The 16,954-nt window shown below is 41.4% G+C and overlaps 1 protein-coding gene across 22 annotated transcripts in view; it reads right to left on the bottom strand.

Moving 5' to 3' along the window:
- tcf7l2 (transcription factor 7 like 2) overlaps nucleotides 1-16,954 on the bottom strand; it is an 89,042-nt gene that overhangs the window by 43,227 nt on the left and 28,861 nt on the right. For 12 of the 22 annotated variants that reach the window (XM_078278511.1, XM_078278510.1, XM_078278515.1 and 9 more), the window contains exons 4-5: nucleotides 16,319-16,420; nucleotides 8,980-9,039 (exon numbers count right to left, since the gene is read on the bottom strand). In XM_078278511.1, the coding sequence (XP_078134637.1) occupies nucleotides 8,980-9,039; nucleotides 16,319-16,420 (162 nt within the window). The remainder of the gene's footprint in view (nucleotides 1-8,979; nucleotides 9,040-16,318; nucleotides 16,421-16,954) is intronic. The other 10 variants (XM_078278517.1, XM_078278520.1, XM_078278519.1 and 7 more) reach the window with 1 other exon arrangement.

Genomic DNA, 16,954 nt, shown 5'->3' with positions numbered 1-16,954 from the left:
CAATGCTATAAATCGTAAAGTCATGTGGCTTCTCCTTGCTTCTGATTGGCTGGCCCTGTTTCTGTCTGTGTCTGTCAGTTAAGACCTGCCACTTACCCTGTGGCAGTGCTGCAGCATTTCACAACATTTTCTGGCCTGTGGCCCTGTGTTTACTTTTATTAATAATTCCTCTATAAATTAATTAGTCAATGTAAAACTAATCAACAATTTTAGTATTTTGTAATTAATGAAGCAAAAATGCCAAACTTTTCTTTTTTTACATCTCTAATGTGAAAATGATCTGCTTTTTGTTGTTGTTGTTGTTGTTGTTGTTATATTATTTCATATCTTATACCATTGGGTTTGGGACAAAACAGGCAATTTGAGGACGCCACCTTGAGCGATGGGAACGTGTAATGGTAATTTTTCCTAATTTTCTGGTATGAATATTAGTTGAAGTCCTAATTTTATCATGACGACAGCAATCAAGTTGTTTAAGTGTGGTATATTTCTGCTGCTGAGGGTTTTATTCCAACAACATAAGTAAGGTAGCTCCAATTGTATTATATAAATGTATTATATGGCAGTGAGGATACATTCAAACCTATTTTTTCTAAAGACTGTATCTAAATTTACACATTTTGATTCATCAATCTGTAGAAATCTCCCCTGACCTCGCCTGTGTCTCAAGAGATCTCATGTTGGGTCCAGACCCCAAGCTGAACAAACTCTGGGCCAGTGGTTGAGATGGGCTGCTGCGTTACGTTGTGTAAGACACAGCTCCACTTCTGTCTCTGCTCCAGTGGGGCTCGGTGGCAGACAGCCAGGTAATTACACAGCACTGAATACCAGCTTGGAGAGAAAGACCCACTGCCACACACACAAAAACACTTATTTGTATGTGAGTATAAAGATCACACAACCCAACCTGCTCACACACGATATCTTTCTCACACAGACACACACACACACACACACACACACACACACACACACACAATTATGTCAAGGAGAATTACAATGACTCCAACCTGACCCGGCTCTACAGCTGCTCTGCCTCTGGCGTGAGTGTGCCTCAATTTACTGTTTGAGGTAAAAGATTGCCCACAGTTTAAACAGGTGTGTACTTATGCAGATGCGCAGCACAAGCATGTGGTTTGCATTTGTTGCTGCAGTGGAGCCAGAGTGAGCTTTCGCTGGAGCAGGAGTCAAGCCCAACATGTCATTGGGGTTGGGGATTTATTCATTTTCAATTCCCCAAACTCAGGAAGTGGATATTTCCTTAAAATCTGTTCTAACAAAATTTGGAATTGTGAGAAAACTGCTAGCTTTCTCTGAGTTATCGGCAAAAGAATATGTGTAGTTGTTGTCTATTAATTTATATGATTATATGATATACGAAAAAAGAATAAAAATCAACCATATTGAGCATTTACCCAGGTTTCTACCTCTGTCACATCATATGTAAGCACTAGAGATGCACCGATTACAATTTTCTAGGCCGATTCCGATTTCCGATTTTTCATTGAGTTTGACCTGCCGATACCGATTTTAGCCGATTCCGATTTCATATTTTCTAACCACTTTACAGCACACACAAATATTTATTTCCTATCTTTACTTTAATAGAACATTTTACATTTTGCATAGAACATAGAACATTTTTGAACAGATAAGGGGGGTGTGGAGCACTGCCCCCCCTTGGTGGCTGAAACGGGTAATTGCATTGTTTCAAAAATGAGTGGATTAATTAATTCTGGCATGACCAGATATTTTATAAATATTTTAAATAACACAAAACAACTAAATGGTGGTAGGTAATACATCTGATTTCATATAGGCCTACTGCTTTAGTAAAAGAAATATTTTTTCAGGGCTCTGGCTTTCACCTGAGACCATTGTCGACGCATATGCAGGACGCAAAAAAATAAAGTTACTGTTGCACTAGTCTGGACATCTTACCATGCCAACGTTGCAATAAAGGTTGCCTAAATGCCATGTATAAAAATTTGGTGTCAGCTTACTAACTGATTGCGCCTTTTGTGTAGATTTGGACTTTTATACGTTTTATTCCACATTGTTTAAACGGCGTGGATCTACTGATCGCTGTGGATTACTTTTTTTTTCGTGTCATTGGATTACGGCAAAATACGGATCTTTTTTCTCATCGTGTCTTAATGTTTTATGGTGTGACTGCGCTTCGTTTCTGCGTTTGGAGAGGCATCTCAACAGACTGGAGGTCCAACACTGATTGTTCACTGTTATATTTTAGTTGAATTTAAGTGTCGGGGCATCCACCACCGTCTGTCTATTGCGTTCCAAGACAGCCGTGTCGCGATTGGATTTCATAAGGGCGGATTGTTAAATTGTTACAATGTAATTTAAAATCTGCTTTAAAAATTAACATATATGTTTATTTAGCATGTTTGTTTTGTCCATATGTGCTCGTGCTGTGTTCCCCAAGTGGTAGGCCAGGTCTCGGGTCTTTTTTTTTTTGCCCCCACTGGCTCGAATGTCAAACTCCGCTTATGACTATAAGTCGTGTAACTTATGTTGTCAGTTCATTGTTAGCTGGTGATTTTGTTGTTTGTGTTCTTCACCTGCTAGCTAGGTTGCATGTGGCTGTTGATTCCATATAATAGCGATTTTTGGACGCCCTTGCTCACGTTTGTATTTTATGTGCATTATTTACATGCTACAGTAGTTACACTGCATTAAGATAATGCAATTAATAGTGGGTTTATTGTTATTATTTGCTAGCCTATATATAATTCCTATGCATTGTATATGGTAGCCTTTACAATGTTATTTATTTACAGCATTTGACCGGCATAAAATCGACATATGTCAGACTGACCGGTCGATCGCCGGTCATGGCCAATCACGTGAAAATCGGCCAATTCCGGTCACCAGCCGGTCAATCGGTGCATCTCTAGTAAGCATGTTTTTATCAGCTCTGTTTAGTTAATTTGCTTTTGTCCTCATGCTTAAACTCGAAGGTGCACAGATATTCTAGTATGACATCACTATTTCTTAAAGCCCTTGCAACAGCTTAAGACATCCAGAAACATTGGTGCATAACAGTCATGACCAACTCAGCCACACAGGCTAAAGACTGAATGTCACTTCAAAAAGCAGATATTTTAAATTATCTTCAGGGCTGATTCCATCAGTTTGTTGTTATTCTTCAATAATGCCAACAGGCTTACCACTTGCTTTGAGTTAGTATACTGTAAAATAAAAACATAAAGGGTGCAATGATAATTCATTATGATTATTTCCATCATCATGAGGACATTAACATTTCAAAAACTTCAGATGAGGTTGCAAAGTGAATGAACATGGCTGGAATACAGCAACAACATGGGTTATCCATTTCATTGTGACATTACAAAAGCACCAAAAAGTGGGTTGGCATAAAAGTAAACTGAACAAAACAAAGAGGAAGTCATGGTTCAAGGAAGCACGAGGTATTCTCTCTCCGTTGTTGGTTATTCCAGACTTTATCCAAAGAAAGAATCCTGTTTAAAAAAAAAAAAAAACTGCAATGGATTCCAGTGAATGCCAGTGAGAATCAAGCGAGCTATTCATGCTGCCAGTTGATTTAGGCACGCCTCGCTACACACCAATCAGCCCGGCCCCTGCCTCGCCAGCCACTCACTTGTCTGCCATTCCAACACAAGATGGAGACAGTGCCAAAAGTTCCAATTAAAATATCCATTTGTGATGTCTGTGCAAAAAAAAGAACAAAAAAAAACAAGTACCAAGCTTTTTCGATAGCGTAGGAGAAAATACAACAAAAGCTGCCAAAATTCTGTGGACAAACCACATACTTAAGAGTTTTCTGTCTACACAACTAATACTAAAGTATGGAGAGTGTGTATGTAGGCAGAATGTGTGTGCGCGAGAAAGAGAGACAGGCAGAGCATGTGTGTGCACGGGAGTGGGAGCGTCTTGTTATGGAGGAACAGAGCATGTTGCAGATAAGAGGGCGATGCTGTTCAAAGGAAAAGGCAGGCCGGTAAAGTGTGCGCGGATTCGACATCATCGCCTTACTGTCCCTTAATGAGCCTGGAGAGGAAGTCTGGCGTCCATAGAATCCGCTCCTGTCTCGCTCCAATCACGCTGCTGAGCTTTTTATTCAAATCTCACACACAACTGTCACACAGCCAGTCTGGCCGCGCTGTTTATCTTATTCCAGGAGGATGTTAACAAGACAAATGAATGAATAAATACACAAATAATGTGTTTAGGTAATGTTAATAATGTATGAAATGGAAGCTGCTTTTTGACAGTGGCGCTGCACTAAGGATTCTTCCCAACTTTGGTGACAGGCTTGTTTATTCGTTTCCCAGCATGCAATTCTCTGCATCTTTTACAGGCAACATCTGGCCAATGCTATAGCACATCTCGCTGATGAGAAAAAGTGGTCTGACACATTAGTTTGGAATTCTCCCCCATGAAAAATACCCCATGTACCGTCAGGATTGAGCCATCTCTCCCTTCATCCAAAACGTCTAGTATGATGATCCTCCTAATCTCATGGAATCCAGGTCTCCTTTTCACCCCATCACACTTCCCTCCTGCTATCACACGACTGATTTCAGTGAAGTTTTAACAGGCCACTCAATTAGAGTAAATTTTTTTTGGAAAAGCTGGATAAATAAATACGAAAGCATGTGCACACCTGCACAGGTATGCGAGAGCAGGCAAATTACAGCGTCACCTGCCTCATAGAAGTGTCCCAAACTTCCAGGACTATTAGAAAAAACAAAACAAAACAAAAAAAAAACAGGAGCGGGGGCAAAATGCTCAAAGAAACTGACTGGGTAGGAAAATAAGTCTCACATCAAATTCTTTCCCTGGGCCGAGACAAAAGCAGGGCCTGGCACTCAGACACCGTCAACAACACACACTTGGAAGACGGAGAAGAAAAAAATAACAACACGCACATCAAAACCGGAGCCAAACAAATCCAAGAAAAGTTCAGATAGGTCTTCAGTGGAACTGCCAAGAGGAACAAAATCAAATAAATTGGGGGGTTAGTCTCATTCAAGCTGGCCCGACAAACCTGAAAACACTGTTTAGAATATGTGAGGAAGGTGACAGAGGATGATGCTAAATGACTCAGAAAGCAGATACCCAGTGTTTACCCTTGCAAACTCCAAAGAAAAGCCCCTCTCCTGTTATAACGTGGGTGGGAACAGAGAACTGAATTCAAGGCGACTTAAGTGCTCTCTGGAATCACTCAGCATTCCAGTGTCTTCAACACACACACACACACACACACACACACACACACACACACACACACACACACACACACACACACACACACACACACACACACACACACACACACACACTTCCACAGAGTTCAAATTTGACTGTGACAGTGTATTCATCCATAACTGTAAATTGTTCTTTGGGGAATTTGGCGGGGTTTCATATTCTCCCCTATCTTTCCTCACTCTAGTCCCCATCTTCTCTCCCTGTCCAAAAAGCTGTCTCTATCACTCTCAATCACAAGCTGCTCGTACATATGTATACAACAGACAGTCGCCATAGCAATTGTGGGATCGCTCAACGCTAAGTCATTATAAAACCAGAGGGATTCATGAGACCGCGTAGTGATCTGGAGCTTATAACAAAAAGGTGAAGCAACAGCTTGTTTGGTGCATCTCTGAAACACCTTTTGTAGTTTCATTGCTTTTCTGATTATTGATTGATTGTCGGTTGAATTCTTAAATACTAATGTCTTACTATATCTTAGCACTGCCCTGGTAGCCAACAAGATATAAGTATCAGCACTGGAAAAGGTTATACATATTTAGGCTTCAAGTGTCAAAGCCTAAATATTTATTTAAAAAGCATTCCCGGTGCTACTGAATTTAGTCCTGCCTAATGATAATAGGAAAATTAGAAGTGTTTATATAGATCACATCAACGCTGTTTATTCTTAAAGGCCTCATTATGGCATGTCAATGCACAAGAGCTCTCCAGGAAACTACTAAAAGATGTGACTTTAACTATTAGAAACTTAAAAGCCAAAACAGACTATAAGATCAGACAAACAGCTACACCCCCCAACTCCTCCTCTGCTACCACAGATTTAGTCTGGTTGATAGAGAAAGCCTGATTTTCCTTTGTTGTGATTCGTCGGCTCAAATATACATACACACACTAAAAAGCGTGCTCCTCTAAAGAGTGAAACTTTTGGTAACTTCAGAGAGGCTGTCAGTTTGAATGAAGCACAATATTGCAAACATACCCTCACTAGTTATACATTTTCCAGGCCCCTTTTTGTTCACTAAACAAAGGGCGACATTATCATGGTACTTATGTACCTACAGTGCATGCATGCTACAATGCGCATGTGTCAGTGTCATAACACTTTAGAGCAAAAACAAAACTCTTCTAAATTCTGCAGGCCACCCATGGGATATTCACTTCACCCTGTTCTCAAAAGTTCACTTCCAAACTTCCTGGAAAAAGGAGCAGACATTTCTGAGGAATAACAAAGAGGGTTAGTGAGAGTAATAACATTGTGTTTAATCCCACACAATTCTGCCTCATACCAGAGTGAGAACAGCAAGCCAAGGGGGACTTGCAGCAAAAACAAACCAGCGCTCCTGCAGACGGGTGTGTGTTAGCAATGCATAATAACAGAACCAAGTGTCCGAATCATTACCTAAAATATGGTTATTTCAGTTTGTACCTAAATTGAGAGGAACAGCACAAACATATCAGGTGAGATAAGCGGTGTGTTGAGAATAAAAAGTTGTAATGCATTAACACCGTTTTCCTCAGCTGCCCGCCTGCCCCCCTTCTCCTTCTTCGACGTAGTTCCCCTCCTCTTTGTGGCTCAGCTGAAACCTCAGCCCCTTCCACACTGCTGCTGGGGGGAAAAACGAGGTCACGGATCGTCTTACTCCTGCCTGACTCCGTATGGTCACAACCCCCGTCCCCTCCCTCCACACCTTCCCCTACCAGCACCTCTCACTCAAAACTTCATTCCATCACTGTGGCCAAATCCGCCTCATCCATTCTCCCTCCTCCTCCCCCAGTTTCATTTCTTCCCTCCCCCTTTTCTCCACTCCCACCCTTCCTGTTCCCTCAGCCCAGGGCTAATTGGTAAATCTGTTGAACCATGCCAGCCCTAACAATGAGACACCTGGAGTTCTGTCAAAACAAGTTTCCCTGTGAAACGGCCTCCAGTGTTAATACAGTAGCGTAGGGAGCTGCTGAGTCTGTCGTTGCTCACGAGGCTGGCCGCAGAAAGCAGCCGGGGAATCGCGCTATCTGGGGAAATTTGTCAAAGCTGAGTCCACGCGACTGTCGGTCTGTTAGGAGTGGTTCATCATAAATTAGATTATTTATCAATAACATTTTGAACCTTGATCCTAGTTCTTTGTGCACATTAACTATGACCAACCTATGGTTACCACATCTCTCTAAAAGCCTTCTGAGTTCAGGTGTGTGGGTTAGATGAGTTCATGCTGTTGTATGCACATGAAAGTTATAACCTGACCTGACATAGCTGACATCCTGTCATCTAAAACTCAAGTCACACCTTAGACGCAGTGATACTACATATGCGCTGGTGTAGACAAAGGTGTGTTTGTAAGACACAAACACACGCAGAAAGACAGGCACACCCAACAGTGATCCTGCCAGACCTTGTCAAACAAGTTCTAGCAAAAGAGCTTGTATAAGAGAGGGAAGGGGAGGCAGGCAGCAAGTTGACATGGTGAGGTGAATGTTTGTTTTTTTAAATCCTAGTAGACTGCACAATCATATTAATAGCTATTTGCACAATAAAACATGATTTACCTTTTTTCTATTCTTTTTTTTTCTTTCTTTTTTTTTAGAATTGTGTTATTTACTGGCAACAAAGGCCCTGCAGAGTTAGCAAAATCAACAAGCAATTGATTAGTCAAACAATTCAAGTAGGCAATCCACAGAGCCATGGTCGCCTCAGAGGGGATTAATTAGTTATCCTTTGGGCTTCATAATGTCAGCGTCTATCCAGCTTCACACTACCTAACTGAAGCAAACCATAACAAGGCTTATTGATGTCCTCAGCATGTCAGCTCTGCAGTCAAATCAAGACTAACTTTACGCTTTTTCAGTTACAGCTTGTATTCCAGGGATTTTGCAGCATGCAGGGTTACGTCACATCTTCAACCAGTGGATGTGAACAGTGTGTGTTTACATCCACAAAACAGCTTCTCAAAGAAATACAAACAACAGAAAGACTGCCTTTTGCTGCTGGTGGATTGTAGGCTAATTCGATATCAAATACATCCACAATGAACCCCAAAGCTAAAAGGATGATCCAAAATCTGAGACCGGTTAATATTAAGACAAATAAAGAAGGCAAACAGAATCCTTAACACACAGAAATGAGTTAAAAGCCAAACAAAGCTGAACAAGAAAACACCTTGACTACACCGTGAAGCTTGAAAGTCGTCTCTGCTTAGTGTTGAAAGGGATACTTTGCCGATTTAAAACCATCTCTGTGTCATCTTTGTGTGGACAGTGTGTTTAGATGAATGGTGTTTGGCTTCTCTCCGTAGCACCTCTGTGACCCGTTTTGCGTCATCCGGCGGATCTCAGCAGACCTCTGCTGCTCTCCTTGCTGGCGCGACAGAGAGAAGCTAAACACTGTATTTAAACACACTGCCCACAAAAAGATGACACAGAGCTGGCACTTTAAATGTATGAGGCATGTACCATCCAAAATAACCCTCCCCCACAAATATCCCATCACCTGGATTGACATTTCAGACATTAAAAAGCACACCAGCAACAAAGCAGCAGCACTGAATTATAGCACAAAGCACAACACAGCATGATTATTATTATCATCATCACCAGAATTTAGGTTATTCATTCATTATTTTTGTTTTAAAATCATCAATTATCAGTTGTTAATTTGCGTGTGGAATCAGCCAAAAAAATCCAACAAGATATTTTTGGAATTCAAAGGTCTCTCACCAAATGAAATTGGTGAAGGCTCAGATCTGACTGTCCGGGGAATTCCCAGCAGAAGGGCCCCTGAAAGGCAAAGATGGATGTTCCCAAGTCACACAATTATATCAGCTCTCCATCTCTTGTTCGCTCCCTCTCTTTCACTCACACACACACACACACACACACACACACACACACACACACACACACACACACAGAGACACACACAGAGAGACACACACACACCACACACACACAATCCTAGCTGGCCAGGTTTTATGCAAAAGAAACGTGTTCTCCCTGGAAATAATGCATCCCCCGGCTTTTTAGTTATTTAAACTACTGCCTCGTCTCTGCTGGCTCAGCTTTCTCCTGGGTGCATGTTCTGCCCCATTATTACTAATCTTACACAGATAGAATAGGAGAACACTTGCTCTGCACTGGTTACATGGCTGTTGGAACTGGCTGGCTGGTTGTTAAAACAATATTTCACTTTGGTAGAACATTGTATCTGCTCAGCATCCACAGCTTCACAGACCTTAAAGAGCAGTCAGCTGGTCTGGGGATCCACTGTTACCAAAGTTTTGGCACAGTTTTTCTCAAGCTTTAAATATCATGATCTGGCACGGAGGAGTAAGTAATATCAACTGAGTGCCGGGGTCATGTTTGTCTTGATGTTAAAAGTGCATTTATAAAGTAAATGACACTCAGAAAGTGTGCTGACTACAGTTCCCCAGAGCAGTCATGTCTACTATTTTTATCACTTCACTGTGTACACTAAAACTGAAGTTGTGAACTGCCTAGTTTTACTAGCTGTTCCGATATAAGTTTCTTAAGAGGAGGAGGCATTCAGAGATTTACCTGGCAGATTTGTACCTACTGCTCCTAAGAGCAAAAGATCAGATCTCACATGTCTCAGAGATATGTCAGGAGACGATAGAGGAAAGGACAGGGAAGGAAGAGAAAGAAAATAGAGAAAGGGAGTTATTGATTTCCTAAGGAAGAAAGGACATGCTAGTGGAAGTCTCAGAACATGCAGAGAAAAGCAACAGGGCCTTTAGTTTACTGAAGGGCTCCAATAACTAAAAGCTACTGTGCAAGTCGCTTTCTGTGCAGCAAGATCACTGAGTTCTATTTGTACTTGTGCTTGACCCCGGGGCCAGCTAGATAACTTTTCATAACAGCTAGACAGTGAACACTGTGGTTATTGGTGACACACACACACACACACACACACACACGCACACGCACACACACACACGCACACACAAAAATATGTATTATCCTTTTAAATGTGCATGTCCAACATAATATCACACATTCCTTGGGGTAGCTTAAGTTCACAAGGGTTATTCGACGGTCAAATACCAGAGCAGGGAAAATAGACGACAATGGTCCTAGAGCTATTCACACCCACACAGAAACACACAGAGACAATACAAAAAGCTGCTGTTCACATTTCCTACAGTAAAATGTAATGAAGAAGCTCTTTAACAATGTTCTTCGCACATTCAATACATAAATAAATGTTTTAAATTTTGGATTCTGGTCAGTTGGCCCTTACCACTAGCATAATTATTTAATCCAAAGGGCCCTCATGGCAATTAATCAGGTACCTTTACTTTAAAATGTTTAGGTGTACTGTTAAGTCCATAAAGTAAGGAGAACTCTTCGGTCAATGTTGTGGTTTTGTTGCTGACTAAGCCAACACTGAGTGGATTGTCTGTGGGAACAAGACTGCCGGACAGATACAATGACTGAGGTGCTCTCATTTTCATTGTCACAGCTCCCGGGCCTGACGCTACGTCTCGACGGCCTCGCATTTTTGGCCCGAGCCAATGATGTAAGTGTGACCCCTTGAGCTACTGTCTTGTTTGTAGAAGACAGTGAGAGACAGCTGACAGGCACAATGGTCTCTATCTGAGATCTGGATTGTGTGCCCAAAAGAACTAGGCAATATATATATAGTTCTGAAAATCAATTGAGAAATTATTTATGGGAATGTGTCATTTAATAATCCTACATGCCAAAAGCGACCACAACAATAACTACATGTGTGAGATATGAGCTTTCTGTTGCAGCAAAGGTTAAGGGTGGATGGATGCATGCAGAGAAAGAAGACAAAAGCGGGGGAGAGGTTATTTGGAAAAAGGCTTAAAATGTGGAGGGAAAGTGCAGTTTAAGGTTGGCATAAGTCAGGACAGAAAAAACCTTCTGGGTAAAGCCTATAGACAGTGTGTGGGTGGTGCCTGCTGACCACAGGGTCGCTCATTAACAGCTGAGGAGGCCAGGCATCCCAGAGTTCTGGGCAATTGTCTGCCTAGCCCAGGTGCATGGCCCATTCAGACCACAGGAAGCCCCCTTTATCCCCATTCCTCTAAAAATGGACAGAGACGCGGTCAAGGAAGGTGAATGTGATCCTGGCTCTGTCTTTTCTAACACAAACCTAGAGTAGCAATCGCATGCCCACCTAGTCCTTTGGCCCATTGTTGGTATCCAAAGAGTCATTGTGGCATGTCTTTTCTGAATGCTCGGTGTTAGTTTGTTTAATAATATCAAAAACACCCCAGCTCTTTTCACACAGCCTCCTTCCAGTACACATTCGTTAGAGAAACAAGACTGAATGGGAATGAAATAAGCATGTTCAGTAGTTGTAAAGGCTCAGGTGGGAGGTCTTGCAGGCCATAAAAATGGCCAGATTCCATCACTTCCTCCACACTAATTACCATACACTTGGAGCAAGTGCCCCCTCTCTCTTCATCCCTGTGCCCATGCTTCACTACCTCTGACACACACACACACACACACACACACACACACACACACACACACAATAACACACAGGGAGGCGCAGTTGGGAAATGGTTAACACTCCAGCCGTCCCCTGCTGCCAGTGAAAGCCCACAAAACAATAGAGACATTGTTTGACCAGGGCTAGGCTCTAGACTCTAAGGCTGTGTGTGCGTGTGTGTGTATGCACGTGAATGTCAGGAAAGTAGTTTGTGTGTGTATGCCCTCAACATTTGCATGTTTCTGCCCCAATTCACAGAATTATGAAAGTTCAGAAACGTGATTCAATAAGAAGAATGTTTTAAATGCTTTTATATATCTCATTCTAGAGGTGCTGTTTCTTTATCTATATTCTAGAACATGTTTGATAGCATGACTGAGATTAGTTGGGTTAATATGTAGCCAAATAATGTCATGACATTACAAACTTCAGCTTGGACACCTGCTGAGTCCTTAACTGCACTTTTGTTGATATCAACACATGCACACTTAAGTAATGGACTTGCAAAATCTGTTATGGTACGTTATGTTACTGGCCTAATGCAATAGTCACTGTCTAAGTGTAAAAGTGGTAAAAGAAAACAAACACACACACATTACTTTCTAAATTCAGCCACCAGCTTTAAGGTACTTCCTGCTAAGTATCCGAAAAGTCTCTTCAAATCCACAATGTCAAATTAAAACATCACAATAAAAGGCATGTTGACAAAGCAAGGACTGTTTATGATCTTTCCCTCAGGAGCTGTGTGAGGCATACAAATGTTTCTTGGGAGTCTCTCTCTCAAAAAATACACATCAATAGGTGGATAAATATTGAATAACTTTCAGCCAATGGCCTAAAAGTTCAGCAGCGGCAGGTTTTGAGGCTGCCTGCGGGGTGGTCAAGCACTTCAAAGGGTCCTGCGTGACCCCCTTCGAGAGCATGGTAAACAGGGGCATACAGCGTGCCCTCAGAAAGACCAGCCTGCGTGAGGTCACTTCCTCTTTTCTCGGCTGATCCACCTCGACTTAGCCTTCCAGCCAGAAATGAGACCGTCTGTCTGCATCTCCGTCCCTGTCGATCTTTCTTCCATCCTTCTCCTCAGCCCCAACCTTCCAACAGGCTTTATCTACAGCCATCGTTATCTTACCCTCTATCTCTCACTGTCTTTCTATTGTTGTTTCAACGGTCTTGGGGTCACTTAGGCTTCAGATTGCTGTTATCTTGCAGGCCAATCGACGGCTTCTTATCACTGCTTATGCAACCTGCTAGTGCTAAAGCCAGGGAGAGACCAATGTGCCTGAGTGTTTCTTTACATTAGTAAACAAAAATAAACTACTGTTTACTGATTTTTTGAAAAGGGGATCACATACGGGAACATGCAGGGCTACATGTTCTGGTGAAAAAGAAAAAAGAAAAGCTTGACTGATTGAATGACACCAGCGGGAGTCCGTGTGGGGTTATCATTGGCAAGAACAATGCTGTCCACAGTTATCTGTCTTTTCTATATGTACAACAGACGGTATGATGCAAACCAGGGAAACATTCAATCACACTTCCTTCTCAGTCAGAGGTGGATGCTGGAGCAGGATGGCAGGAGCGGCAACTATACAAGCTGCATTTCACATTCAATATATCAGTGGTGCTAACAGCGAGATGTGTGCCTACGCAGCGATGCTGCAATGCCTCTGATCTTACCAGCCTGTGTACTCTATCAAACAGATCACACTAGGGCTGGGCAATATGACCACAAATATTACAATGTATTCTATCATATTGATCAGTGTCAGTACTAATCACAACATCAGTTTAATAGTGCTCCCACTGGTCCGTTCTGCTTTTGTTTCTGTTTTTCTGCTTCAAACTAAAGCCCAAAGAAAGAAAGAAACCAGAAGGTTCGTTAAAATTTCAGATAGTGAGTTATTTATCATCAAATCCAACTGGTATTGACCCTGCAGTCTCTTACAGTATAGGGTTGCAACTAACGATTATTTTCATTGTCAATTAATCTGTCCATTATTTTCTCAAGTAATCGATTAGTTGTTTGGCCTATACATTGTCAGAAAATTGTGAAAAATGTCGATCAGTGTTTTCCAAGAAGTCCAAGATGATGTCCTCAAATGTCTTGTTTTGTCCACAACTCAAAGATATACAGTTTACTATCATAGAGGAGTGAAGAAACTAGAAAATATTCACATTTAAGAAGTTGAAATCTTTAAAAACAAATTTAATGAAAAGTGACTGATTGTTAGTGATTAATCAATGATCAAAATAGTTGGCAATTAATTTAATAGCTGACAACTAATTAATTATTGTTTAATCTTTGCAGCTCTAGTCTCTTAACTTAATTTTAGTTGTGGCCATATTGCCATCTAAGGGCGGAAACCTCAGATCTCAATCAGGATCAAACTGAATCCGTTATACCTCGGCCCAAGGAACACGTGTGCCGATATGTTGGTTTTTACATCTCGCAAATCAGTCACTTATTACGCATTTTTGTATGTATTGTATTTTCATGTAACTCAATAGTTACAGTCACTCCATTGTGTTGTTGTGAATGGATTTATACTCCAGCAATGTGCAAGCTTATGTTTTCCATCTGACTGGTTGTCCATCTTCGTTGTTTCAAGTTTGTTTTTCGCCCTACAGCCAGTTTCTGTTGTGGTGTTGCCTCTTTGTTCCAAGCCTGTTAGTGTTGCATGTCTGACTGTTTGTATTACCACCTTCTGTGTACATTGTGGAAAATAGATGCTTGAATTAATTTTGCCAACAAAAAAAAGCCAAATGTGTTATGTTATAATTTTAGATAAATGGAGCACCCATTTAGTCATTAAGCAATCTAAATTTAGAAAAAAATATTACAACAGAAATGTATATAAAATGGCATCACTAATGCATTCTGAAAAGTTGAGCTGCAACAATTACACTTTACTTGTTCTCAAACTTCCTTTAAAAGGGAATCGTACAGCAGGAGTTTAGGTGGATGTGAGGTGGTAAGTATTTACAGCCATATGACTCATAGCAGGATAAAACCTCAAGTATTTACCTGCAGCTTTTGCTGCCTACGACCAGTTTAATGGCTTCATAGGAGTTGGGACTCTTTTCTCAGCGTCTCCTAAAATAACAGAGTATGAAGAGGCCCCTGAACTCTTTGGTATAAAAATAACACTAGCATCACAGGGAAAGATAAGGAGGGCCTTAGCTTGTTCAGAATAACGCTGTCATTGCTAGCTCTTTGTCTTAAAGACAACTTTTGACAAGGTTTCTGTTTCAAATAAACAGCCTTGTCAGCTCCTGCTATTTTAAGACGTGCTTAACTTAAATGGGCAAAATACCAAGGAGGCCTTGGCTTGCCAACTTTTGAGTAACTGTTCAAGATGGTATTTATCACGGACCATAAAAGTAACTGAACTGATCAAATGTCAAATATGACTCAGAGGGACACTCTGTCTTGACAATGCAATTTGTGTGATAAAAATAAAAAAATCATCGCTTCCTCCTGTGAGTTCCAGAGCCATAACGACTACTAACTGTGTTGTTGCACAGAGTGCATAAACAAAAAAGGGTCTGCCATGTATTATTAGCTCCAGCGCTGAACGATTACCACAGGAGATATTGTATTCATGAGCACACAAACTTGGAAGGCTTCTCCATCTAAAATCGTTATGCGCTTTTCAAATTATCATAACGATATGTAGAAGATGCACGACTCCAAAACAAAAGTAACAACTGTGCCAATAATGGCCTGGGGCATTCATGATGATCACCTCACTAATTCTGCTCAATCCCCACTCTCATTGATTTTCCTGGCTCACTAACCCTGTGACCACATACGCACACCTCCCAATGTTCAACCTTTCCGCTGACCTTCTGAAAACTTTATGCCTTTAGCTATCTACTAAGTTCGTGTTCAACTGTTCATTGTAGAGCTGCTTGCCTCTTAGATATTGACATGCCTAGGGTGGATGCTCTGTTATGTGTATGTACTGCGTATGCCCCTATGGCTGTCCAGCCAACTCTCCTGCCAGATTACTCCTCCAACACCATGGACAGGGTAATCAGTGTTGAAGGAACGCCCACACTTCCCTTAAAGACAATATGTTAGCAGCCCAGCATTAGCTCATTCTCGTGAAAAAGTTGTCAACATTAGACCCGTTTTTCATAATCTTCCAGCTCAGTACAAGGCTGGGCTGGGAGTAATCATTTTCTCTGGGATTACAGGTGGCGTGGCTGTCCAAAGAACAACTGCTGCACCTGCCACAGTGGCAGCCCCCAATGCCATTCGCCTCCTGATCATTTACTAACAGATGAAAGCTATACTTTCTGGGATCCACAGAACTTTCGTTGTCAAAATTTACATGAGTTTACAAGTTTACATAAAACTGACTGGGTGTGTTAGTGACTGTGATAAGGGGTAAATAAAGGATATATTTTCGGTCAAAACATCCATTAATATGGGAAAGGGGAGGGCTTTAACACTGAATAAGTTTTCAGGATGGATAAGAGAAGAGAAGCAGGGTTTGTCTTTTTTGTCATGAATAAGGGAAGAAGAGCTGGTGAAAGAAGAAAAGTACCAGGCGGAGTGTTACTTACAACAATGTGTGCCGGTGACGGGGACCTGGCATCTTTAAGTGCTTGTCTACTTTGAAGACCTCCTTGTTGAACATCTAGCAGGGGCCATTTCATCTGTAGGTACTGAATGGTAGAAAGGAAACAGAATGGAAAGAAACAAACAAAACATGTTAACAATGCAGAAAGCAAAAAGAACAAATTAAAAATAAGACAAAAGGGAGACAACATTTCTTACATGGGTGTATGGGTGTGGAAACTCAAAAAAAATGGAAAAGCAAATAAAGATCTTAAAGCAGCTGGTGGATGGGGGTGAGGATGGCCTCAAACATGTATGTGAGAGTCCAGCAGGAGTGCACATAGTAGATGTGAAAATCAAATTACACATTTTAAGAAATATACAGAACAAAACTCTTCCTTTAGTAGCCAGGCTCCTTCTCAGTGAACAGAATTCTTTAAAACAAAAAGTGTAGTCGCTGACGGATGACTTTGCATTTCATTAAGTCAATAATTTGGAGTTTGGGGAGGGCAGACGTTAAAGGTAGTACTGTACACTCCTCCTGGCTTTAAGATGACCTAATGTCATAAATGTGACTGTTGTTAAGACTTTTACTGGAACCCATAAAGAGGTTAAAGCGTGGCGTCTCACCACGCTCCTCT

Source organism: Sander vitreus, chromosome 21, assembly GCF_031162955.1.
Source record: "Sander vitreus isolate 19-12246 chromosome 21, sanVit1, whole genome shotgun sequence".
NCBI lineage: Eukaryota > Metazoa > Chordata > Actinopteri > Perciformes > Percidae > Sander > Sander vitreus.
This window is presented reverse-complemented; position numbering and strand designations above follow the sequence as displayed.